The sequence below is a fragment of the Mesocricetus auratus genome, unplaced genomic scaffold (genome assembly GCF_017639785.1).
Source record: "Mesocricetus auratus isolate SY011 unplaced genomic scaffold, BCM_Maur_2.0 Super-Scaffold_15014, whole genome shotgun sequence".
NCBI lineage: Eukaryota > Metazoa > Chordata > Mammalia > Rodentia > Cricetidae > Mesocricetus > Mesocricetus auratus.
Window position 1 is genome coordinate 33,124,934 of NW_024429186.1, and position 22,027 is coordinate 33,146,960.

At 47.6% G+C, this 22,027-nt stretch overlaps 2 protein-coding genes across 2 annotated transcripts in view; one reads left to right on the forward strand and one right to left on the reverse strand.

The window, feature by feature from the left end:
• LOC101843592 (acyl-coenzyme A thioesterase 1) overlaps nucleotides 1-3,489 on the reverse strand; it is a 20,508-nt gene extending 17,019 nt beyond the window's left edge. The window contains exons 1-2 of the mRNA XM_040742782.1: nucleotides 2,910-3,489; nucleotides 1,085-1,287 (exon numbers count right to left, since the gene is read on the reverse strand). Of these exons, the coding sequence (XP_040598716.1) occupies nucleotides 1,085-1,287; nucleotides 2,910-3,489 (783 nt within the window). The remainder of the gene's footprint in view (nucleotides 1-1,084; nucleotides 1,288-2,909) is intronic.
• Nucleotides 3,490-3,818: 329 nt separating this feature from the next.
• Nucleotides 3,819-22,027, forward strand: part of Heatr4 (HEAT repeat containing 4) — a 35,869-nt gene continuing 17,660 nt past the window's right edge. Inside the window, exons 1-7 of the mRNA XM_005072807.4 lie at nucleotides 3,819-3,911; nucleotides 8,923-9,851; nucleotides 11,545-11,735; nucleotides 13,739-13,879; nucleotides 15,672-15,875; nucleotides 17,939-18,082; nucleotides 20,708-20,869. Of these exons, the coding sequence (XP_005072864.4) occupies nucleotides 8,971-9,851; nucleotides 11,545-11,735; nucleotides 13,739-13,879; nucleotides 15,672-15,875; nucleotides 17,939-18,082; nucleotides 20,708-20,869 (1,723 nt within the window). The 5' untranslated portion in view covers nucleotides 3,819-3,911; nucleotides 8,923-8,970. The remainder of the gene's footprint in view (nucleotides 3,912-8,922; nucleotides 9,852-11,544; nucleotides 11,736-13,738; nucleotides 13,880-15,671; nucleotides 15,876-17,938; nucleotides 18,083-20,707; nucleotides 20,870-22,027) is intronic.

The following is a 22,027-nucleotide window of genomic DNA, read 5'->3' on the forward strand; positions in this document are numbered from 1 at the left end:
CTGTCCATGATCTTGCTCCAGGGTTGGCCTCCCACACTTACTTCCTGCCTCCCCTCTTTCGACTTCTCTCTGCTGGTCCCCAGGTCCTCCCTGCTCTGAGCCTCTTCTATTCCCTCACAGCCCTGTGTCCCGGGCCACACTAGCTATGACTTTGTTCTGCACCCTGGTTCCCTGAAAACCTGTGGGAAGATGTCTGTTGTGCTCCCTTTCTTTCATCCCTACTCGGTGCCTTCTGGGTGGTTTGGGTTGGTGCTGTCGCACAACGACTGCCCCTGCCCTGAATGCCAGCGTCCTCTGCCTTTAAGCAAATGGCTCTTTGGCTGACCATTAAGTGATGTGGTAATTACCCTGTTCATTAAAAAAAGAAACAGGGGTCCCAAAGTCTGAGAATTAGAAATTGGTAAAATCAGGGCTGGTGAGGTGGTTCATTGGGTAGAGCTCTTGCTGCACAAGCCTGATGACCCAAGTTTGATTCTCAGAACACACACAAAAGTGAAAAGAGACAACTGACCCCACAAAGGTGGCCTCTGGCCTCTGTCATGAGCATGGTTCTTGTGCACACACACAATGTCAATAACTTTTTTAAATGATATCTGGTTATCAAAGGAGTAGACAGAGCAGAAGTGACAAAGTCGTGGGGCTGGAAATGGACAAGATCTATTCTCAAACTTTCTCCAGACGCAGCTCCGCTTCTCTGAGCGCGCCAACGCTGCCGGTCACTTAAGTTCTGGTTATAAAATTATAAAACAAGCAGGATTCCCACCTCAGCCTGTGCTGGGCTGGATCTGCAAAGCTCAGAGCCCTGGTCTCCTGCTGTTGCCTGTCAAGTTCACCCTATGCCTCCTAGGAACCCGGGGACACAGGGACACAGGCAGGAGAGGGCTGCTGAGCACATCATTTAAGGAGCACTGGCTGGCGGTGGCCCTACCTGTTTCTTTCCCTTTCCTTGTATCAAACCTAGAAATCTCCAATGGCCTTGAGCTCTTTGTGAAGTAGACAGAGAGGCTGTCATCATTCCTCACTTGTGAACCAAGCACCTGATGAGGAGACATGACAGGAGCCAATGAAATGAGGGAGATCTAACCTCAGGGTGGCTGAGCAGGTAGTTCACGGCTTCTTCAAAGTACTCTATGCGCATGGTCTCCATGCCCTTGGGGAGGTCATCGTAGTTATAATAAGCCAGAGCCATGACAGCAAAGCCCTTCCCAGCCAGCAGACTAGCTCGGTACTCCAGAAGGCCACCTCCAACTCCAAAAAGGTCCACGATCCCGGGATAGGGCCCAGGTTCTGGGGAAGAAACAGAACTAAATATTACTAAGATGTGTTTGCAGTGGAATTAATGGGCATTTGTTGTTTAATCTGGGATGAGCATGTTTTCTACTGACCACAAGGAGGCTGAAGGAACTCCTGTCTCCAAGCATCCAGAGTGGCCTAGGATAATCCCCCACTTTCTTCTCTACCCACATTCCCCTCTATATCTAAGACTGAAATCCACAGACTTACAAAGAGCATATGTTACTTTTAACATTAGAAATACACTAAGGGCTAGGGGTAGACTGCTATCTAGCATGTGTGGCATACTAAATTTAATTTCAAATTCACAAATACCACTATCCTCTCTGATCAGAAATTGATCGTGCCAACTGCCAGTGCAGCCAGCCAGAACCATCATCCCACGATGCTGGTGTAATGTGAAACCATGTACCTGTAGAAGGCAGTGGGTGGTTGAGGCAGAAACAGGAGGATCTCTGTAAGTTCAAGGCCAGCCTTATCTATACAGAGCAAGGTCCAGAACAGTCAAGGCTACACAGAGAAACCCTATCTTGGAAAAACAAAATCAAACCTATTTTTACCACTTGACTTAGTTATCCCACTAATGAAATTTTTGGTTCACACACAAACTTCTGTGCAAGCATGTGTAACAACTTCATTCATAATCTCCACAGACTGCCAATGAACCTATAGTCCTTCACCTGGCAAATAAATCAAAACAGAGGCCCTATGGGTAGAAGAATGTCAAATACTTCCTAAGTGAGTGGACATAGACTCCAAACGGCTGCGTTTTCACTCTGCACTATTTCACCTCCTTGATGTTTTTCCATTTGTATAAGGAGGCTTGTCTCCCACTTGCCCAACTTAAACGGTAACCCAGCAAGTCCCCGCAGACACCTGCTCAGGAACAGAATAGCACTGAGGCGACAGAAGCCCTTTCGGTTCCATGGATTTGTGGGCACTTCTCCGCATCCTCTCACAAGTGGCATCTAAATACTTCGTTGGTTTTGCCTACTTTGCCATTTTTTCTTTGTTTGTTTGTTTTGAGGCTGGCTGTCAAAGACCCAAGCATCACCCAGTATTGCTATGTTGCCAAAATTACTTAGAGCTTGTGGATATCCTGCCTTGACATGTAAGTGCTGGGATTACAGCCCTGGGCCACCATGCCCTGTGCCGGGAATGAGACCCAGTGCCCTCAGCCCAGTCTTGTGAAGTTTATCTCAGTGGTACACTAAAAGGTCTCTCCTGGAGCTGATTGCTTCACCATCAGTGCTTTGGAGTCCCGCTGATTCTCCCACCTGATTTGCTGGAACCTCCACATACAGCTAAAAACCAAGAAAAGATTAAAATATTGAAAAATTAGGCACACCACCACAAGGAAAAACAGAAGAAATTTTAAAAGAAAATTGAGGATGGGTGGGTAGGTGGGTATAACACTACGAACTTTATTATTAGGAGTCTCTCTCCTTATGATGCCCTTTATCTTAGCAGTGGAATTGAAGGAGCAGCTTCCGCGAAACAGCAGCATCATGACAAGACCCTTCAATTCGGGTCCAGTCTCCTTCCCTCGGACTCCTTTTTCTTCATTTAAAAACACAGAGGAACTTTGAGCAAAGGGAAGGTGGAGAGCCGCTCACCTGGAGGCAGGAAGAGCGTGGCGCGCACACTGCCCTCGCGCACGGGCACGCGCCGCACCCCGGGGGCCATGAAGTGACGCTCGTGCACCGCCCGCGCCAGCAGCCGCCCGCCGTCGGGCTCGTGGCCGTCCAGCACCTCCAGCTCCACCACGAAGGGCGTCTGCACGTCACGCTTGATCAGGCGCCAGAAGGGCCGTTCGGGCTCCAAGGCCCAGAGCAGCCCCATGGGCTCGATCCCGGAGAAGCTGCCGCCCAGCGCGGGCGCGCGCGCCAGGTCCAGGTCGCCGCGGGCGTCGGCGCGGTAGCGCGCGTGGGCGCGGAAGAGCGCGCCTTTCTCGTCTCGCAGGGCGGCGCGCAGCGTGACGGGCTGCTCGGGGGCCAGGCCGTGCACGGCGATGCTCAACGGCTCGTCCCAGCAGCTGCGGCCCGCGGGTTCCAGGCTCAGCGTCGCATTTGTCCGCGCAGGGGCCCAAGTGGCCCAGCCTCCCGGACCGAACGGCAGAGACAGCCACGCCCGATTCTTCCAGCCCCATTGGCATAACCTGCTTGTTCGCAGGACAGCGAGAGACAAGGCCACCATTTTGCTTCCTCACTTCGGTCCTCGGTTTCTTGGGGTAGAGTTAGAGATCCTCTAGCGGCCGGCTGGCTGCTTGCAGTCTAAGCCCACTGGGCCTGCTGAGTAGGAGAGCTCAGAGCCTGCAAAGCAACAAAAGCGAAAGTAGTGACAGACTTTGACTGAGGCGCCTGTGCGTACTGTTTTGCAGGTGCTCTTTGCCCCATGAAGAGTGGACTGGACTAAGGCTCGCTCTTAAAAGTCCTCTCACCCAAGGAGACCTCCAGTCGCCAAATTCCTAAGGTTGCAGACTCAAGACTATAAGATTGCAATTGAGTTTCATCACGTTGTGGAGAAGTGGACACTTGTTACTAATCTTAGAACTGCTCTTTCAAAAGTGTGCACCACGATGTTTTGTTTTGCGCTGTCTGCACGTGCTTAGCCTACATGTAAGTCCCATGTCCAGTGAATTTCATGTCTCGTATCTCATGACCCTTTACCTAGATTCCATACTGGAGTAAAAATAGCCGAATTATGTCATAGTTAATCCAATACACTGTGCTCTCATGTTGGCCCTCTAGGCAAATATTTCCTACTCATCGTGGACTTTACACATTTCCCAACTGTTTCATAAGCTATCATTTCAATCAAAGATGAGCTTTTTCTTCCAAGGCCTTGAACCTTAATAACAATGATAATTGCACATCTTTGTTGTTACAAAAACCAGAAACTGTATAAGCTGTATTTGTGTCTGTTCCCAAGAAGAGTACTGTGTTGGTTTTTGTCCTTTTGTCCCAAACTAGAAACACCTTGGAACAGGGAATTGGGTGAGGAACTGCCTGCATCATATTGGCCTGATGTGGAAGGCCCCAGCCCACTGGGGCCGGTTCTACCCTGGGCAGATTGTCCTACATTTTATAAGAAAACTGGCCCGGGAGTGGAGCCTTAGCTCAGTGATTAAGAGCACCGGCTGTTCTTCTAAAGAATCTGGGTTCGATTCCCACACCCATATGGCAGCTCACTGCTCCAGAGGATCTGAGACATACATGCAGGCAAACACCCAGACACATAAAAACAAAATAAATTTTTAAAAAAGAAGTTGGCTGAATATGAGCAGAAGGAAAGAAAGCAAGCCAGGTTCCCCCGTGGTTCTTGCTTCCAGGTTCCTGCCCTGACATCCATTAGTAATGGAAGGACTGTAATCCGGGAATGAACGCCCAATAAACCCTTTCCTCCTCTAGTTAGTTTTGCTCAGAGTTTTATCACAGTTATAGAAAAGGAGACCAGGACAACTACTCAAGAACTTTCCCAAGCAAAGCTTCTTATCTAGTTTCAAAGGATCTCACACTGCGCTGGTCAGGCGTCACCAAACTTTTCTTTTCTTTTTTCTTTTTTTGGTTTTTCAAGACAGGGTTTCTCTGTATTGTTTTGGAAGCTGTCCTGGAACTCGCTCTGTAGACCAGGCTGACCTCAAACTCACAGAGATCCGCCTGCCTCTGCCTCCCGAGTGCTGGGATTAAAGGAGTGCACCACCAATGCCCAGCAGGCATCACCAAACTCTTAACATGCCAGGTACTCTGGAGAATGCCAGGAGTTCTGTTCTGTGGTTGGCTCTTTCTCAGCAGGATGTAAGACCTCCTGGAGTGAGGCCCGGGAGAAGACATATGAAGCTCTATAGACTTAGAGGGTGTGTTTTGGGCTTTTGGGTTTTTGAGTTTTTGGCAAAGAGTAACTAGGAAACAGTTTCTCAAAGTTCAGTTTACAAAGAAGGAAGTTTGATGAGTACTTGAAAATCCCCCAACCCAGCCCACTGCTTCTGTGAATGGATTCTGAAGACCCATTGCCTGGTGACCAATGTAAACAGCTAAGCGGCTTTGGAACCTAAGAACCAAGGAAGGTTTACGACTCAGAACCTTGCTTCTCTTTAAGACTGTACTGGGCGACACTATGCCATTTGGAAGGTAAACCACTGCAGCGTTAGCAGGATCTGAAGTCTTCCCCCCGCGTCAGCCGCCTGGGGAGAGAGCATCCAGTCGGTTACCAGACCAGCGACCTTAGGCCTCATCTTTCTGGGGCTGGAGTTTGGACTCAAAGAGGAAGGCACAAGAGCAGACTGGTTTTGTTGTTGTTATTGCTTTGGAGGTTTTGGGGGGGGGGATTTTGTTTGTTTTTGTTGTTTGGTTTGGTTTCAGTTTTTTGAGTCAGGGTTTCTCTGTGTAGCCCTGCCTGTCCTAGAACTCTCTTTATAGACCAGGCTGACCTCAAACTCACAGAGATCCGCCTACCTCTACTTCCCAAGGGCTGGGATAAAGGCCTTCGACACCAACAGGCCTTCGACTGTCTTTACAGCATTATTAATGAAACAGATAGTTCTCATCTCAAAGGAATAAAAGAGGTAGTTTATTCTGAAGTCAAATATTAGTGAGCATGGTTCCTCCAAATACCATGTTCCAATAAGATAACAATTTCATGATGGTTTTGTAGAAAAAAAAGATCATAAATCCAGACACTTTTCAAATATATTTATGTAAACATAAGATAGGTAGGTTATAGCAGCGTTATCTGATGACACTTAACTGTTAGGTTAGTGAAAGCTAGTAGTCTGTTAAATGAATACATTTCACAAGGTTTCTCCCAGGAGTCACAGGATGTGATCTTAGACATAGAGGAGGAAAGGAATGACTATTGAGGGAGCTAAAGATAGCTCTAGGGAAATTGTAATTAGTCTCTGGACCTGCAACACCCCAAACTCTCCACAGTCTTTGCAGTTCTGATCAATTAAATCTCCTTGTAGAAGGCTGGGTAGCTATGTGAATCCTGGTGAGAGATGGAAGTCAGAGGCTCAGAAGGGAGAGGGGAGGAAATTTTGAAGAGAAGTCAGAGAGGCAGTTTGGAATAAGCCAGGTTAAGAGCCTGGGGTTCCTTGTTTCTGATCTCCCCACTAATCAGGCTTCCCTTATGATTGAAACAAGATGGAAAACAGAAAACATTCAACACAAGAACAGAGGAGTCCTCAGTCTGCAGTTGAACCCTCTCACTGAATGAGAAGCAAGAATCCAACACAATAACTGCTCACAGCCTTTCTCCCTTCCCACTGGACACCTACATTCTTCTCCAGAATCATGAGAAACCTCTCTTACAGGCAAAGAGCATAACAGAAAGTGGCCATAACCCCATGTTATAACCACCTGTTATAACAGAAGGTGGCCAGTTAGAGTGGAAGGTTTGTTTGGGAAAGGAAGCTGTGGTGGTTTGAATGAGAATAACCCCTAGGCTCATGTGTTTGAATGCTTTGTCCCTGGTTGGAAATCCCTGACTTTTACAGGTTTTTAGTCTGGCTAGCCTACATGCCAAAGGGCAGGCATTCGGTAGGACCGTCTAGAAGCTGTGTGTAGGAAGAGCTGAAGGTCACAGCACAGCTTGGCTTATCAATTCTCTGTACAATACAGGGTGGAGGCAGGCAGGTAGACAGGGAGGCAGGCAGGCAGGCAAGCAGACAGGCAGGCAGACAGACAGACAGACAGACAGACAGAGAAAGTGCCTGAGCATGCAGACTGGAGCTATAGAAATAGACCTAACATGTATCTCTGTCCTTCTCAGGCAGCCATCATGTCAGATACTGGCTATTCTTTGAGAATGGATGACAACCGGTGACAATGTGGTGTCCTTTGTGACTACACTGCTACAGAATTCCTAATGATACAGGTTTAAGGGCATGTCTGGGAACACCCTCAGTCAGTCCACATGGGTGGGAGGGAAACCCATCCTCTTCCATTGTTTAAGTTGGTGAGATAGTTCAGTGGCCTCCAAGATTGACGACCTTGGGTCCCACATTACCCAACTTAACCTCCATGTACCTGGGCATATGTAGCCCCCCAATAAAATAAATTACATAACTGTAATAAAAGATAAAATGCTCAGGGCGTTGGTGGCGCACGCCTTTAATCCCAGCACTTGGGAGGCAGAGGCAGGAAGATCTCTGTGAGTTCGAGGCCAGCCTGGTCTACAAGAGCGAGTTCCAGGACAGCCTCCAAAGCCACAGAGAAACCCTGTCTCAAAAAACCAAAAAAAAAAAAAAAAAAAAGATAAAATGCTCAGGGCCAAAATAGGAGCAAGATCCACACTAATGTGTGACAATGTGAAGAACACGTGTATCAGTTTCACCCAACAGTTAATTTTCAACCAGCCAGAGCAGGCACTGTCTTATGAGAAAGATCTCCTTGTGACCAGCCTTTATCTTTGCCTTAGTTTTTCTGGTCCAACTATTTAAATACCAAATGCCCTTGTGGCCATGTTGGCCTTGTCGTGGCTGTGAAGAAATGAAACAAACTAATGTTTTCATGAAAATAAAATCCTAGCGGGATATAAAAACAATCCTGTGTGATTTAATTTGAAGGAAGTTGCCCGTTCTGACCCATAAGCAAACATTTTGGATAAAATGGCCCTGACAAATGACCCTCAAAGGGTCAAGTCTCCTTGCTAGAAGACAGCCCTGGGGACAGAAAGCGTGTTGTGACATGCTGCAGAGCAAAGGCTCCCTGGGACAACTCAGGAACAATGGCAGTGACAGAGGTGCTTGTCCCTGGGAGCGGCGGGATCTGCTGCTGAGCGACGACGGGACGGAGCTTGGCCCATGGCCAGGGTGGCATAAGCGATACTTGATTTATAACATCCAGTATGACAAAGTAGCCTGGTCAAAAAAGAGGTTGGCAGGTTGGCATTGAGCTGAACCTAAAAGAGTAGGTCAGGTTATGTCAAGTATAGATGACAAGTCATTTCATGTAGAGGACATGGGAGGAAGCTGGACTGTGGGGAGGGAGGGGGAGACAGGAACGCCCAGAGAACAGCTAGGCGATCCAGCCAGCTTAAGCAGGACAAAAAGGCATCCCCCACTCCTTGCTCTCTTAAGGGTGGGGTCTAGCCTGGAACTCCTAAGCTCACTCTGCTGCCGCAGCCATGCGTCCTAGTAGCTGGGACAACACCCGGTGTGCACAGCTGTGCCCAGCTCCTTACAAGTGGTCTAAACAGAGAGATGGAAATGTTTGAATTAAAAAGAATTGGAAATGTGGGGTACTGTTGAAAAGCTATGATCGATCATAAGGCTACACAGTTCCGAACTTTGTAGACAAATGTGAGAATCTGAAGCAAAGTTACAATTAAGCAATTAGAAGGGCTTGTGAGATGGCTCAGCGGTTGTTCTTTCAGAGATCCTGAGCGCTAAGTCCCAGTCATCTGTAATGAGATCTGGTGCCCTCTTCTGGCCTGCAGGCAGACATGCAGGCAGATACTGCATACTAAATAAATGAAATCTTACCGGGGAGTCGGGGCGGGGAGCTATTTAGAATGTTGCACTGTTTTTCTTTTTTGTTCTCTAAACTCCCAGGACTTCCTTACTCCACTATGGGCTTCCGATTCCTCCTAAAGTGGAGTATTCACTGTCCCTTTCTTGGTTGCCTGCAGGCCCTGCTTGTGAACCAGCAGTGTGGATAGGAAGATTTGAAGCGCAACATGACCAAGCACAAAAAGAAGAGGGCTTCCTCCGTCCGGTGCCCTGAGCCATGGCCTCCTCGGCTGGGATGGGGCATGACCTTCCTCTACACAAAACCCACGGACAAGGTGGGGTGCACCTCGGTCTCCAGAGTGCCACCTGTCTTCCCCTGCAGGCCACAGCACTGCGAGCGTGTCAAGAACCAGTATTTGAAAAAGGCGGCTGCCGACCTCTCCTTCTCTCAGGACGTGAGGTGGCAGCGGGGACTGCCCAGCATGCCTTTCAGTCAGTACAGTTTTGAGCACGTCTACAACACGGATGACATCATCCCACCTGTGCAGGCCCGGGAGGCCCACACCGAGAAACCTGCCTACACCAAAGCTCTGCGGACCTCAGAGCTCTTGGCAGGGGACACCCCCCATTCTGCAAAGACACAAAGCCCTGTGGGTTCTAAAAAGAAGCAGAAAAAACCAAAGCCCAGAGATTCGGACCAGAAAGCATCTACCCCACACTCTCACTGTCCCCCCTTGAAATCAGATATACCAGACCTGTCCCCCTCTACCGATGACAGTCTGGAGGAAAGGGAAACCTGGCTTCCACCCGGTGAGAAGGAGGCCCGGAGCTGGGAAGCCTTCGTGCTGGAGAAGCTGGACAAGCGCACCGCGCGATGGATCCAGAGCAAGCGTCCACCGAGGCCTGGGCAGTCGCCCAACAAGTGGCAGAGCTTCCTGCGCCAGCAGTACGACTGGAGCCACATTCGGGATGAGCTCACTTCAGCCAGTGACCTGGACCTCCTCAAAAAGCTGGAGGAAGAAGAAACAGCAGAGTTTGAGGGCGAACGTGTCACCGTGCCCCCCAAGGAAATAAAGAAGCCGGAGATGCTGCTTCCGGTTTTCTACAGGTTGGCCGAGTTATGTGGGCCTAGTGAAGTCCATGGTTCCACCTCAGGAGCTCCCCATACATAGGCTCCTTATTTGATATCATCGTGCTTTCCCAGCTGCTGGCAATCAAGCCCACCCCTTGCATTGGCTGGGCAAGCACGCTGCCCCTGGCTATACCCGAGCCCACACTTCAGAATACACTTTCCCGTCAGCCTCCTGTTCTCCACCACCACCCGCTTTCTGAGATCTCCTGGAAGTGAGGTTGCTAGGCGCCTAGACATTCTGGGGAGGACACTGTTCTATCATAAGCAGCTGCCTGTGCTGTGCAGGGTGCTAGCAGTGTCTCTGGTCTTCAGCCACTAGAAACCAGGAACACTTCTCTGTTGCTACCAAGGATGACTCCGCAGTTACCGCTCTCAGCTGCCACCAAGCATGCCTCAGACACTGCCAGATATCGCTGAAGGACAAGCTCGCACCCTGCTCAGAGGCACTGTCTCAAAGGGTTCCAGTAGCTGAGCTCCCGGGCTGACGCCCCGCTCAGTAGAGCTCCTAGAGTTATATATGCAGGTTGACAGTGAGAAGGGCAGAGGGCTCGTGACACTGAGTTTAGTTTCCTCCACTTGAATAAGACTCGCTGACACCAAACACAAGCAGACTCAGGGCAGAGAAACAAGCAATCCAAGAGAAGAGGACCCCACATTCCTCAGATGGCTTCTTTTTCATTCCCAGAGAGAGTGGAGACAAGAGCTAATACAATCTCCCTGCCATCCAAAAGGGAACTAAAAATAAGTGGAAATGTAGTTAGTTAGCTAGTTAGTGAGTTAGTTAGTTATTGAACAAATATGAGTTGATTTTCTTTCATTGATGCTGATATTTCAGAGTCTATGGAGTGCTGGGAATATAATATAAAATATCAGATGTGTCGACCTACTGAACAGACAGTAAATACCTACACAGATTTGTCGAGGTAGCAGAGAAGACAATTTTCCTTCCCCAAATCCATGCACCTTTTTTTGTTTTTTGTTTTGTTTTGGTTTGGTTTGGTTTTGGTTTTTCGAGACAGGGTTTCTCTGTGGCTTTGGAGCCTGTCCTGGAACTAGCCCTTGTAGACCAGGCTGGTCTCGAACTCACAGAGATCCACTTACCTCTGATTCACGCACCTTCTGAGGGAACCAGTGTTAAGAATGGACTGCAGACTGGGCATGGTGGCACGTGTCTGTAATCCCAGCACTTGGGAGACAAACAGGAAGATCACAACTTTGAGGCCAGCCGTGGCTACATACTAAATTCTAGTCTTGCCTGAGCTACATAGCAGGGCCCTTTCTCAATGTTGTCACTATACACTTAAAAAAGAAAAGGAAAAGAGAAGTGGAAAGAGTTGAGCAGGAAGTGGGAAGAGTTGAGCAGGAAGTGGGAAGAGTTGAACAGGAAGTGGAAAGAGTTAGCGGGAAGCACAGGGCTCTTGCAGAGTGTCTGCCGTGACTGCAGGGGGCGTGGCTTCATCAGTGGAGGGGAGAGGGTGGCTGAAGACAGACTCTAGAGTCTCCAGCTCAGACTGCGCCCGAGAGAGAACGCTGGTCATTAGGCACAGGTGCTCCGATGCTTCTGTGAGGAGGAGAGCTTAAGGGGGCTACAGGGAGTCATGGACCTAATGGGAAGGGGGACATCTTTCACTCTTCCCACTTTCCCCTGTTTCTCACCATGGCTGTCAAGGTTACCTGGCTACTCCCCACAAGAACAGACAGTTGAAATTCTGCCTGGCAACAACAAGACGGCCGAGGATATCGCAGAAGAAAGGAGAAACTACCAGCCTCCAATTCTGAATCCCTTCCGGCAGGTGAACCCCAGAGCTGGAGAGTATGCTTACTCTACAGAAAACATCTTCGAGCAGGAGATTTACTTTGGTAATGGTTCCGGGCTCTGGGGTGGGGGTACGGGCTAAGGAAGTGAGGGCATCATGGGACCAGAATAGTCATGCGTGGAAACAAATCTCTGGGTGCATCTCCCAGTGCTAGTGCGGGATTTGTGGCAGGGTTATCTACCGGGGAGCAGTCACTTCTTTTGTCTGCCTCTCTATCTCCCCATCTTACTAAGGAGGGAGTGGAATATGGGCTTGTGACATGAGGCAGAGCTGACTTTAGGAGCACCCTAATCTTCTGTCTATCCTTTGCTCACTCTTAGATATCCTCTCCACCCCCACTGGCCTACTATGTTTTAAAAAACAAACAGGCTTTGTAGTCAGGCAGATTTGCTTAAACACTGGCTTGATTCCCTCTTAGTACCCATCAGCAGGTTACATACCCCCTCCACACAACCTGACTATGATACTAACTTGTAAATCAATGTCAACAAGAACACACTTTCAGCCGGGCGGTGGTGGCACACGCCTTTAATCCCAGCACTCAGGAGGCAGAGGCAGGCGGATCTCTGTGAGTTCGAGGCCAGCCTGGTCTACAGAGTGAGTTCCAGGACAGCCTCCAAAACAATACAGAGAGACCCTGTCTCGAAAAACCAAAAAAAAAAAAAAAACTACACACTTTCTGGGTAGTAGACAGGAAAGCATCCCCAGAGCTGCCGGATGCTTAGCACGTGTCTCGATGACTGTCTGCTACCACCCTTCCCCCACTGAGCTAACCTTTCCGCCCCAGACCTTGCAGAACATGACCTGGGATTGCATGTTCCAGGCTGCTTCTTCACCAGCTCCGTCTTGCTGTTGGCTGGGTCTCCTTAGCGATCTTAACAAAACTATCCTAAGGGATTCATAGCTGGTGGGGTTAATTAAATGCCCCTTCTTTAGTGTCTAGCACTGCTTAGAAATCAGTTTCTGGATGCAGCAAGAACTAAACTCACTTAGCAGAAATCACCCCCATGCACAAGCCGATGTTCCCTGACCTTCTCCACATTTTGGCTTGCTTTTTAAAAAAGCTACTAATCCAGTCCGTCAGGTTTTACCCGTGAAGCCACCAGCTTTGAACTGTCTTTTCTAAATCTGAATGTTTTTGCTTTGGATATTTAGTTTCTCCCCACCTCCACCCTCCCCACCCCACTCCCAGGCCCCCACCCCACCCCCACTCTGGTCTGAGACTGTTAAACATTTTCCTTTGTGGTAAGATAAGATGGTCGGACAGGCGGTAGCTCATGCTCGCGCTGCAAGAGCCTTGTGTAAGAGCATGCAGAGTGACGGCCACTGATCTGGAGCCCTTGGAGCCACCCTGACATCCAGACCTCCCAGCCTAGGCAGGAGAGCCCCGGGTTCTGCCTTGCAGAGGAACGTTTGTAATGGTCTGGGTGTTTCAATGACAGGATTCTCTAAAGGCTTTTTGACAGGGTCCTTTGGGAGTAATCTGTCAGGACTTTACCGGCCTTCCAAAACCATAAAGAATTTCTTTGACTGCCTCAAGTGACTTGAACATTTTATGGCTTATATTTTAGCTGTACTCTAAGAAGTTAAAAATGCCAAAATGCCATATTTGGGCTATTTTTGTGGTTCTGTAATCTTTTCTAAATTGTGTTGGGTGTGTGAGAGACTATGTACACCTACAGGTAGGAAGGAGGTAACCATGGAGACGCCTCTAGCAGACCTGAGAAGCTTTGTTACCTGGGTTTTCCATTGCAAACTCCAATTGGAAACTGCTATGTCTGCCCCTTGCACTTACACTACTGTGTATATACTTAATAATTCTATTTTTATTTTATTTAATACAGCCAATACATCTGAAAAAAATTAGTTTCTGTTTTACCAATGGAAAACACTATCTTTGGTTCGCCTGGGACTTTATAAGGCTTCCCTATGACGCTACTACTGGCTGTGACATTTTCTAAGCAACAACTGTTCTTTGACAATGTCCCAAGGGCTTATATTAGAGGAAAGGGAGGGTCTGGTCATCCATTGTATCTATCTTCATAGACGGAGTGAAGATTGTTCACCAGATTGGTGGGAAGAATGACCAAATTGTCTTGGAAAACCTCAATCGGTACGACAAGCACCTATCTCGGATCTTCCCTGAAAGCCCAGAAAAGTGGAGTTTCCAGCCTGTTCCTGAAACACGTAAGGACCATGATCGGAAAGCTAGCCATGGGGTGGTTTCTTTAAAGTCACAGACACCACCAGCAACAAGGGCACTCCCTTCCTAGCATCTAAAAATGGTCTCGTAACATTGCAAATATTGCAAGATGGTGGAACTTACGTCCAGTTGGAATCTGATATTACTTACGTGTGAGTACATGGTTTACTGTAACTACTCTCCGCGCTTCCCCTCCCCCATGTCCCTGGGCTGGCTATACCCTGTGGTCCACTCATACTCAACCCATCCTTACCTCAGGCTCCAGGGTCTTTCTTTGATTTTTTTTTCATTTTTCTTGGTATGTTTGTGTGTGGTGGTGTGTGTACATGTATCTGTCAGTACCCAAGAGTAGGCACGTGTGAGGAAGCCTGAAGCTAATGTCGGAAGTCTTCTTCAGTTCCTCTCCATCTTACCCACTGAGCCAGGGCCTCTAGGTTGACCCCGGATATCACTGGTACAGCTAGTCTGGCTAGCCTGGTTGGTTTTGGAGATATGAATTCCAGGCAGGCTGACACACCTGCCCACCTTATAGTTGGGTGCTGGAGATTCAAATCCCGTCCTCTTATTTGCACTGCAAGTGCTTCACCCACTGAGTTATTCCCCCAGCTCTTATTTTTTTATGTATAACATTCTTCATTTGGTAAGACAAAGCTGACCTTCTAAAACAAAATGTACCCATCTTCTAAGAGACTATCTCTCTAATCCTTGTAAGTCTTTGTACTGTCGCTGTTCAGCTGGGTTCTCTGGGGTTGAGCATGTAGCTAGGCGTATTAGTCCCTGTTCTATGTTATGGAGAGACACCATGACCAAGACTACTCTTATGAAAGAAAATGTTTAATTAGGGGCTTGCTCACAGTTTCAGAAGCTTAGTCCATTACATTCCCATCATGGCAGGGAGCATGGCCACATGCATAGTGCCAGTACAGTAGCTGAAGGCTACATTATGGTCCACAGATTGAAAAGAAGTGGCCTAATTTGAGCTTTTGAAACCTCAAAATCCACCCCCAGTGACAGGCTTCCAACAAGGCCACACCTACTCTAACAAGGTCAGACCTCCTGATCCTTCTAATCCTTTCAAATACTGTCATTCAAATATATGTGCTTATAGGAGATGTTCTTTTTTATTTTTTTTTAATTTTATGTGCATTGCTGTTTTACCTGCATGTATGTGTGAGGGTGCCAGACCCCCCAGAACTGGAGTTTCAGACAGTTATCAGTTATGAGTTGCCATGTGGGTGGTAGGAGAACAGGCAGCTGCAGAAGAAATGTGTTGGTCCTCTGGAAGAGCAGTCAGTGCTCCTTTTTATTTTTTTTTAAGATTTATTTATTTATTATGGTACACACTGTTCTGCCAGCATGTATGTCTGCACGCCAGAAGAGGGCACCAGATCTCACTACAGATGGCTGTGAGCCACCATGTGGATGCTGGGAAGAGTAGCCTGTGCTCTTAACCACTGGGCCATCTCTCCAGCCCCTGGGAGACATTCTTATTAATAGAAAAATGCTTTTTTGTTTGTTTGTTTTATCGAGACAGGATTTCTCTGTATTGCTTTGGAGGTTGCCCTGGAACTTGCTCTGTAGACCAGGCTGGCCTCAAACTCAGAGATCCGCCTGCCTCTGCCTCCCGAGTGCTGGGATTAAAGGTGTGTGCCACCATCGCCCAGGGAGACATTCTTATTCAAAGCCCCACACTATGTATAGCACTTGCAAGCTTGTCCAAGTCCCCGGGGTTCCATAGTCAGGCAGTCAGGTGAGACCCGCCTCTTCATTGCACAGCTCATAAGCTCAAGAAAGGAGTTCAGCGTTGGGTTGCGTTGCCCACCCCGGTCAAGAGCCTTCTGCTGCAGGTGGGTGAGGAGGACACGTCTGACAAGCCTAGAAGAGTGAAGAAGAAGGTTGAACCCCTGAAGGAGGATGTGACTTGGGAGCTGGCAGTGCTGCGGAAGATGCTGCAGGAGTGGAAGACGGCCTGGGCACTCAGTAAGTGGAGGAGGCGCTGAAATCGTGGACATTTGTGGGTTTGTCTTCCCCAGCCCTGGAAAAGTCCAGCTGTCTTGTAAAACGTAGAATGCTGGCTGGCTGCCTCGTTAAGGGGTGCGGATAAGAGCCTTTCAATCGCCGGGCGGTGGTGGCGCTCGCCTTCAATCCCAGCACTCGGGAGGCAGAGGCAGGGGGATCTCTGTGAGTTAGAGGCCTGGCTGGACCAACAGCCTCCAAAACAATACAGAGAAACCCCGTCTCGTAAAAACCAAAAAAAAAAAAAAAAAAAAAGAGCCTTTCAATCAGCAGGTGTTAGGCGAACATTATGCTGGGCTCTTTATGCATACATAGGCAGGTATATGTGGGAACTTCAGTAAAGCATGGGAACTCACTGTGTTGTGGGCTTGCTGAACAGAAAAACAGGACACCGGGATTTTGCAGAAAACAGTTCATGTGCTAGCACTGTCTATGGGGTTCTCCTCAAATGGAGAGCCACGGGCATCCTGGAACAGAACTTTTTATACATTCTTTGGGCTTATTTGTCTCCCATGTAGAGTGGCTTGCCTTCTGAATGGGTGGGTACTTTAGATTACTTGGCAGTGAAGCTAAAGAAAAAAAGCTGAGCCGGAAAGGGAGGGGAGGAGGAGGGACGGGCGGCTGCAGGAGAAATGTGTTGGAGCTGCCCCGCACTCGTGAACACTGACCAGCTCACATGGCTGTTTCCTGCTTCTCCTCTCTTTGGCTCTTGGGGGTCCCTACCACAACCATACTAAGAAACCTCACGGGCAGAGACCTTGTCTTAGCCATGTCTGAAACATGCAGGATAAGTGACAGGAAAGACAAGACACTGCCCCAGGATAAGATATGCAACTATCAAAAGAAACGGCAGTAGATTGTGGAATTTAGTTGTAAAAATGGGGTTATCGTGAATCTACTTTCCCTCCAAGAACTTTAAGTAGAAGGCTGAATGCTTCTACTGACTGAGAACCTCATCCTTCACTGCTTTTATTTATTTACTTATTTATTTATTGGTTTTTTTTATAGACAGGGTTTCTCTGGATTGCTTTGGAGGCTGTCCTGGAACTAGCTCTGTAGACCAGGCTAGCCTCAAACTCACAGAGATCCGCCTTCCTCTGCTCCTGAGTGCTGGGATTAAAGGCATGAGCCACCAACGCCCGACTGTTTTTATTTTATTTTGGTTTTGGTTTTTCGTGACAGCATTTCTCTGTGTAGCTTTGGAGCCTGTCCAGGAATTCTGCCTGCCTTTGCCTCCTGAGTACTGGGATTAAAGGAGTGTGTCACCACTGCTCGCTTATTTTTGTGACAGGAGACTTACTGTGTTGCCTAGACTGGTCTTGAACTCATGGATTCATGTAGTCAGTCTTTCTTTGGGACAGCCAGTTCCCAAACACAATAACATGGAGACTTATTATTATTCATGAAAGCTTGGCCTTTAGCGTGGGCTTGTTCTCGACTAGCTCTTATAAGTTAAATTAACCTGTTTTGTTAATCTACGTTCTGTAACATGGCTCTTTACCTCTCCTCCATTCTGGGTGTCTGACCCCCTCACGTCTCACTGGCAAAACCCCCTCTTTTCTTTCCAGAGTTCCCCTCTCTCTGGAATCCTGGTTATTCTCTCCTGCCTAGCTAGTGGCCATTCAGCTCTTTATTAAACCAATCAGAAGGCACCATAGGCAGAGATGAATCTTCACAGTGTGCAAAAAGATGATCCCACAACAGATTCATGAGCCTCCTGCTTTAGCCTAAGTAACTGTGTGCCACCATAACCAGTCAACCACTGTGTTTTATTCCCCATCTATTTCCCATTGAAAGTTATTTAAGCACAGAGCAATAGCATATAAGATGCGATTGGGGGAAACTACCTGAGAAGTGTATGAGTCATCACAGAAACAATTTGCCAAAGGAGCCCTTCTCTGAATTCTTTATTCTGAGCTGAAGTGTTCCTTGCATTGTCCTAGGGAAAGGGACTTCTTGTCTGCCCATTTACTGCAATCTGTAGCCCTAACTAGGTGGTTCTCTTAATTTTTCTTCCTATGACTTAGTTATCGAATGGCATCATGAGACAGTGGAGAACCTATTGCGGGGCATAGTAAACATGTATGATGACATGAGGATCCACGCCATTGTCACATGTGCTACCGCTGCTTTGGAAAGGCCCCGGATTGCCCCTAACAAGCAGGGCTCAGGTGAGAGCTAGGACTCGGCAGTTTGGAAGCATCTGGACTGAGAGAGGTCTTAGACATTACTTGAGCTCATTTTCCCAATGTGGAAATCAAGACCTAGAACCGAGCTCATCTTTTTTTTTTTTTTTTTTTTTTTTTTTGGTTTTTCAAGACAGGTTCCTCTGTGGCTTTGGAGGTTGTCCTGGAACTCTGGAACTCTTTCTGTATACCAGGCTGACCTCGAACTCACAGAGATCCACCTGCCTCTGCCTCCCGAGTGCTGGGATTAAAGGCGTGTGCCACCAATGCCCGGCTCAGCCAAGCTCATCTTAAGAGATGAAACTGAAGCCCTAGGTTCAGTGCCCTGTGTTACGCTCAGGGGCCCTGGCGCCAAGGGCTTTTGTATTAACTCATCACATGTGTTTGCTCAGTGGCTTGCAATGAAGTTCACATTTTCCCACCATGAAATCCCATTTATAATAGTAAAACTCCTAAAAGCTGGGGACTGCTGAGATCACTCAGTGGTCATGGCCACTAGCTGTTCTTGCAGAGGTCCCAGGTTCTGTTCCCAGCACCTACGTGGCAGCTCATAACCATCTATACTCCTGTTCCAGAGAACCTGATGTCCTCTTCTGGCCTCTGTTGGCACCAGGCACACACATGCTACATATTCATGCATTCAGACAAAATACTCATACAGAGAAAATAAAAAACTTGAAATTGTAAGAACTGAAGGTATAATTCTGTGGTAGAGTGTCGGCCTGGAATGCACCAAGTCCCAGGTTTGAGCCTCAGCAAAGAAAGGTAGGAAGGGAAAAAAGTGAAAAAAAAATTACATAAGTGAATTTGATAGATTTATATCTTAAAAATGAGTTAGGAATGAGGTAAGGTCAGGGATTGCCTTACCTCTTCCAATTTGTCAGGTTTTTAAAAGTTCATCCACTTATTTCCTGTTTATTGACTTCAAGACATGGGCATTCCCCAGCAGAGATGAAAGGTCTTAACTACCATGTTCTGAACAGATAGCTTATGGGCCTACAACCTAAGTGGAAAAAAATAAATAAAATAAAAATAAAAAAACAAACCAGATGGAATGAGTGCGAGTGTGGATGTAGCTGCGTATAATCCTAGCATTTGGGAGGTGGAGGCAGAAAGATCGGGAGTTCAAGGTCAGCCTGGGCGATTAGACCCTCAAAAAGAAGAAAAACTGAAAGCACAGAATCTGAGTCCCGGCTCTGCAGTTTCTTGGGATCGTACTTGCAGTCAGAGATAGCAACCCTCTTTTTTTTTTTTTTTTGGTTTTTTGGTTTTTACGAGACAGGGTCTCTCTGTATTGTTTTGGAGGCTATCGGTCCAGCCCGGCCTCGAACTCACAGAGATCCGCCTGCCTCTGCCTCCTGAGTGCTGGGATTAAAGGCATGCGCCACCACCGCCCGGCGCAACTCTCTTCTCCTTCTGCTTAAGCAGAGAAACTGAGCGCCATCTTCTCCCCTCACTGCTTTCATTGACAGAGCTGGAGACTGAACCCAGCCCTTGTGCCTTCAAAGCAGGTACTTACTCTACAACCAAGTGAAAATGCCTCCCTATGTTTATAGACAAAAATTCTTTTGACAAAATTAGCCCCGGCTGACAAAACAATCAGAGCTGGGAAGAACTATAAATGAAAGATAAAATATCTGACCAACGGTATACTCTGGGGCTCCCCAGATGCCCTATTGCACATGTCCTTGATGACCCTAGGACCGTACCTATGGAGTTACTAAAGAGATATCAGATTCATGGAACATAAATGCATCCAGAGTGAATGCTACAGAGTGCTTCATGAACCTCAGACAGGGCCAGGAAAGATGCCTCAGTGCCTACAGGCACTGACTGTTCTTCCGGAGAACCTGGGCTTGATTCTCAGCACCCATATGGCGGCTCACAACCACCTAGAGCTCCAGTCCCAGGGGATCCAAAGACCTTTCTGGCCTCTGCAGGCACCGCATGCACGTGGTGTACAGACATGCGCAGGCAAAACACCTAACATAAAAATAAAGGTTAAGATAAACATTTGGTCCAGGCGTTGGTGGCGCAAGCCTTTAATCCCAGCACTCGGGAAGCAGAGGCAAGCGGATCTCTGTGAGTTTGAGGCCAGCTTGGTCTACAGAGCAAGTTCCAGGACAGCCTCCAAAGCCACAGAGAAACCCTGTCTCAAAAAAACAAAAAACAAAACATTTGGACAAAATAAACAAAGAACCCCAGATAAAAAGAATGTCTGACATTGCCACCCTGACAAGCTTGTGCTTATAACAAGTATCAGTGTTTGTAGTTAAAGTCTAAAAGACCCCCTGTTGGATTCTGCTGTGATGCCTACTTGTCCACAAACTCAGAGTTGAAATACTGAATCAGACAATGAGTAAATGGGTTGGGTTTGTTACTATGATGAATGGTGGAGGTTACTATAACTAGCTGGAAATACACTTTGCCTTCAGACCTAGAGACTAGATGATAAAGGATTGGCACATCAGCACCCCAATCCTTTGGACATAAAATCCTGCCCATTGTAGAGCATCAACTGACCTGTGATTTAGCCATAGCTGTAGTGTGGAGCTTGGTAAGGATGCTATCTGAGAGAAAAGCAAAGGACTGGGGCCTCTCTGATTGCAGTACCAATTATTCCGGACTTGCCAGAGGTGCTCCTGCCTGCTCTAGAGGCTGCTCTGTCTGACAGGAATCCCAATGTGAGGATGGCAGCAGCCATATGCCAATATGCCATACAGTCACATAATCCCACTGCCCGGGACATCATGCAGACTGCACTTGTGAAAGGTGAGTAACTCCCTGTGGACCTGGAATATGGGATAGAGTTACCTCACATCAGTTTTCCCAGCCTTTTCCTTTTCCCATGAAGCTGGGATGCCTGTTGCATTTGGGTCTGAGTGTCTGTTAAGCACACAGAGACATTAGTCCTTTTAAGTAGTTTTGCAAAACAAGTGGCATGAATTGGTACCTGGACTGACCCTTCACAGATCCATTCTATAAGCCATGTCCTAAAATGGATGAAACTGAAGATATCAACTAAATTCCCAGTCTCCTCCATGTGAGAATGCAGAACAGAGATTACTAGAGGTTAGGGGTGGGAAGCAGAAGGTGGATAAAGGCAGGTGTGTTTGATCAATGCAACGATGTATGCATGCCTTGAAACAGCACCCTAGTCCCCATTAATAATACAGTTAGTACATGCTAGCCAACAATTAGGGCTAGACTTCTAGCAATAGTATGATTGCCCAGCACATTAAGGCCCAGAATTTCATTCCTAGTACCAAAAAGTAAATACAACAAACAATGACCTCTGCTATATAACATTTTAATATTGAAAAGACAACATAACAATAGCTAGATACATTTTGAAAGTTTGTTTTTTTTAAAAATCACCTCCTGAACACATCATGCTTCCAATTTCTGCACAGTGACACCTAGGCATTATAATGTTCGAACGAACAAAGCTGTCAGGAGAGAGACCACTGACCTGTGTTGCCTTAGCATGGGAAAACTGGTTGGCTAGTCTGGCCTTCTGTATATGAATAATCCACTGCTTAATTCATCTGTTTTAGGAAGGGATTTCCTCCCAGGCCCCTCTAGCCTTCCCAGTCAGAAGTGTTACCAAGAGGAGCTTGTAATGTTTCAGTCAAGCCTCAAGGCACACGCCTTTCATTCTAGCACCTGAAAGATAAGGTGGATAAGGTCAGGAGCAGGGCTCCAGCCTGCTGGTGTAGGGCTTTGCTCCACATGCACTAAGCCCTGGAGTCTATCCCTAGTACTGCCATCCCCCAGAAGTCCAAGGTCATCTCTGCTACACAATGGGCTTAAGGCTAGCCTGGACTAAATGAAATCCTGTTTTCAAAAACTGTCTTGCCGGGTTTTTCTGTTTTTATTTAAAATCTTACCATATGGTTGACGCCGGGCGTTGGTGGCGCACGCCTTTAA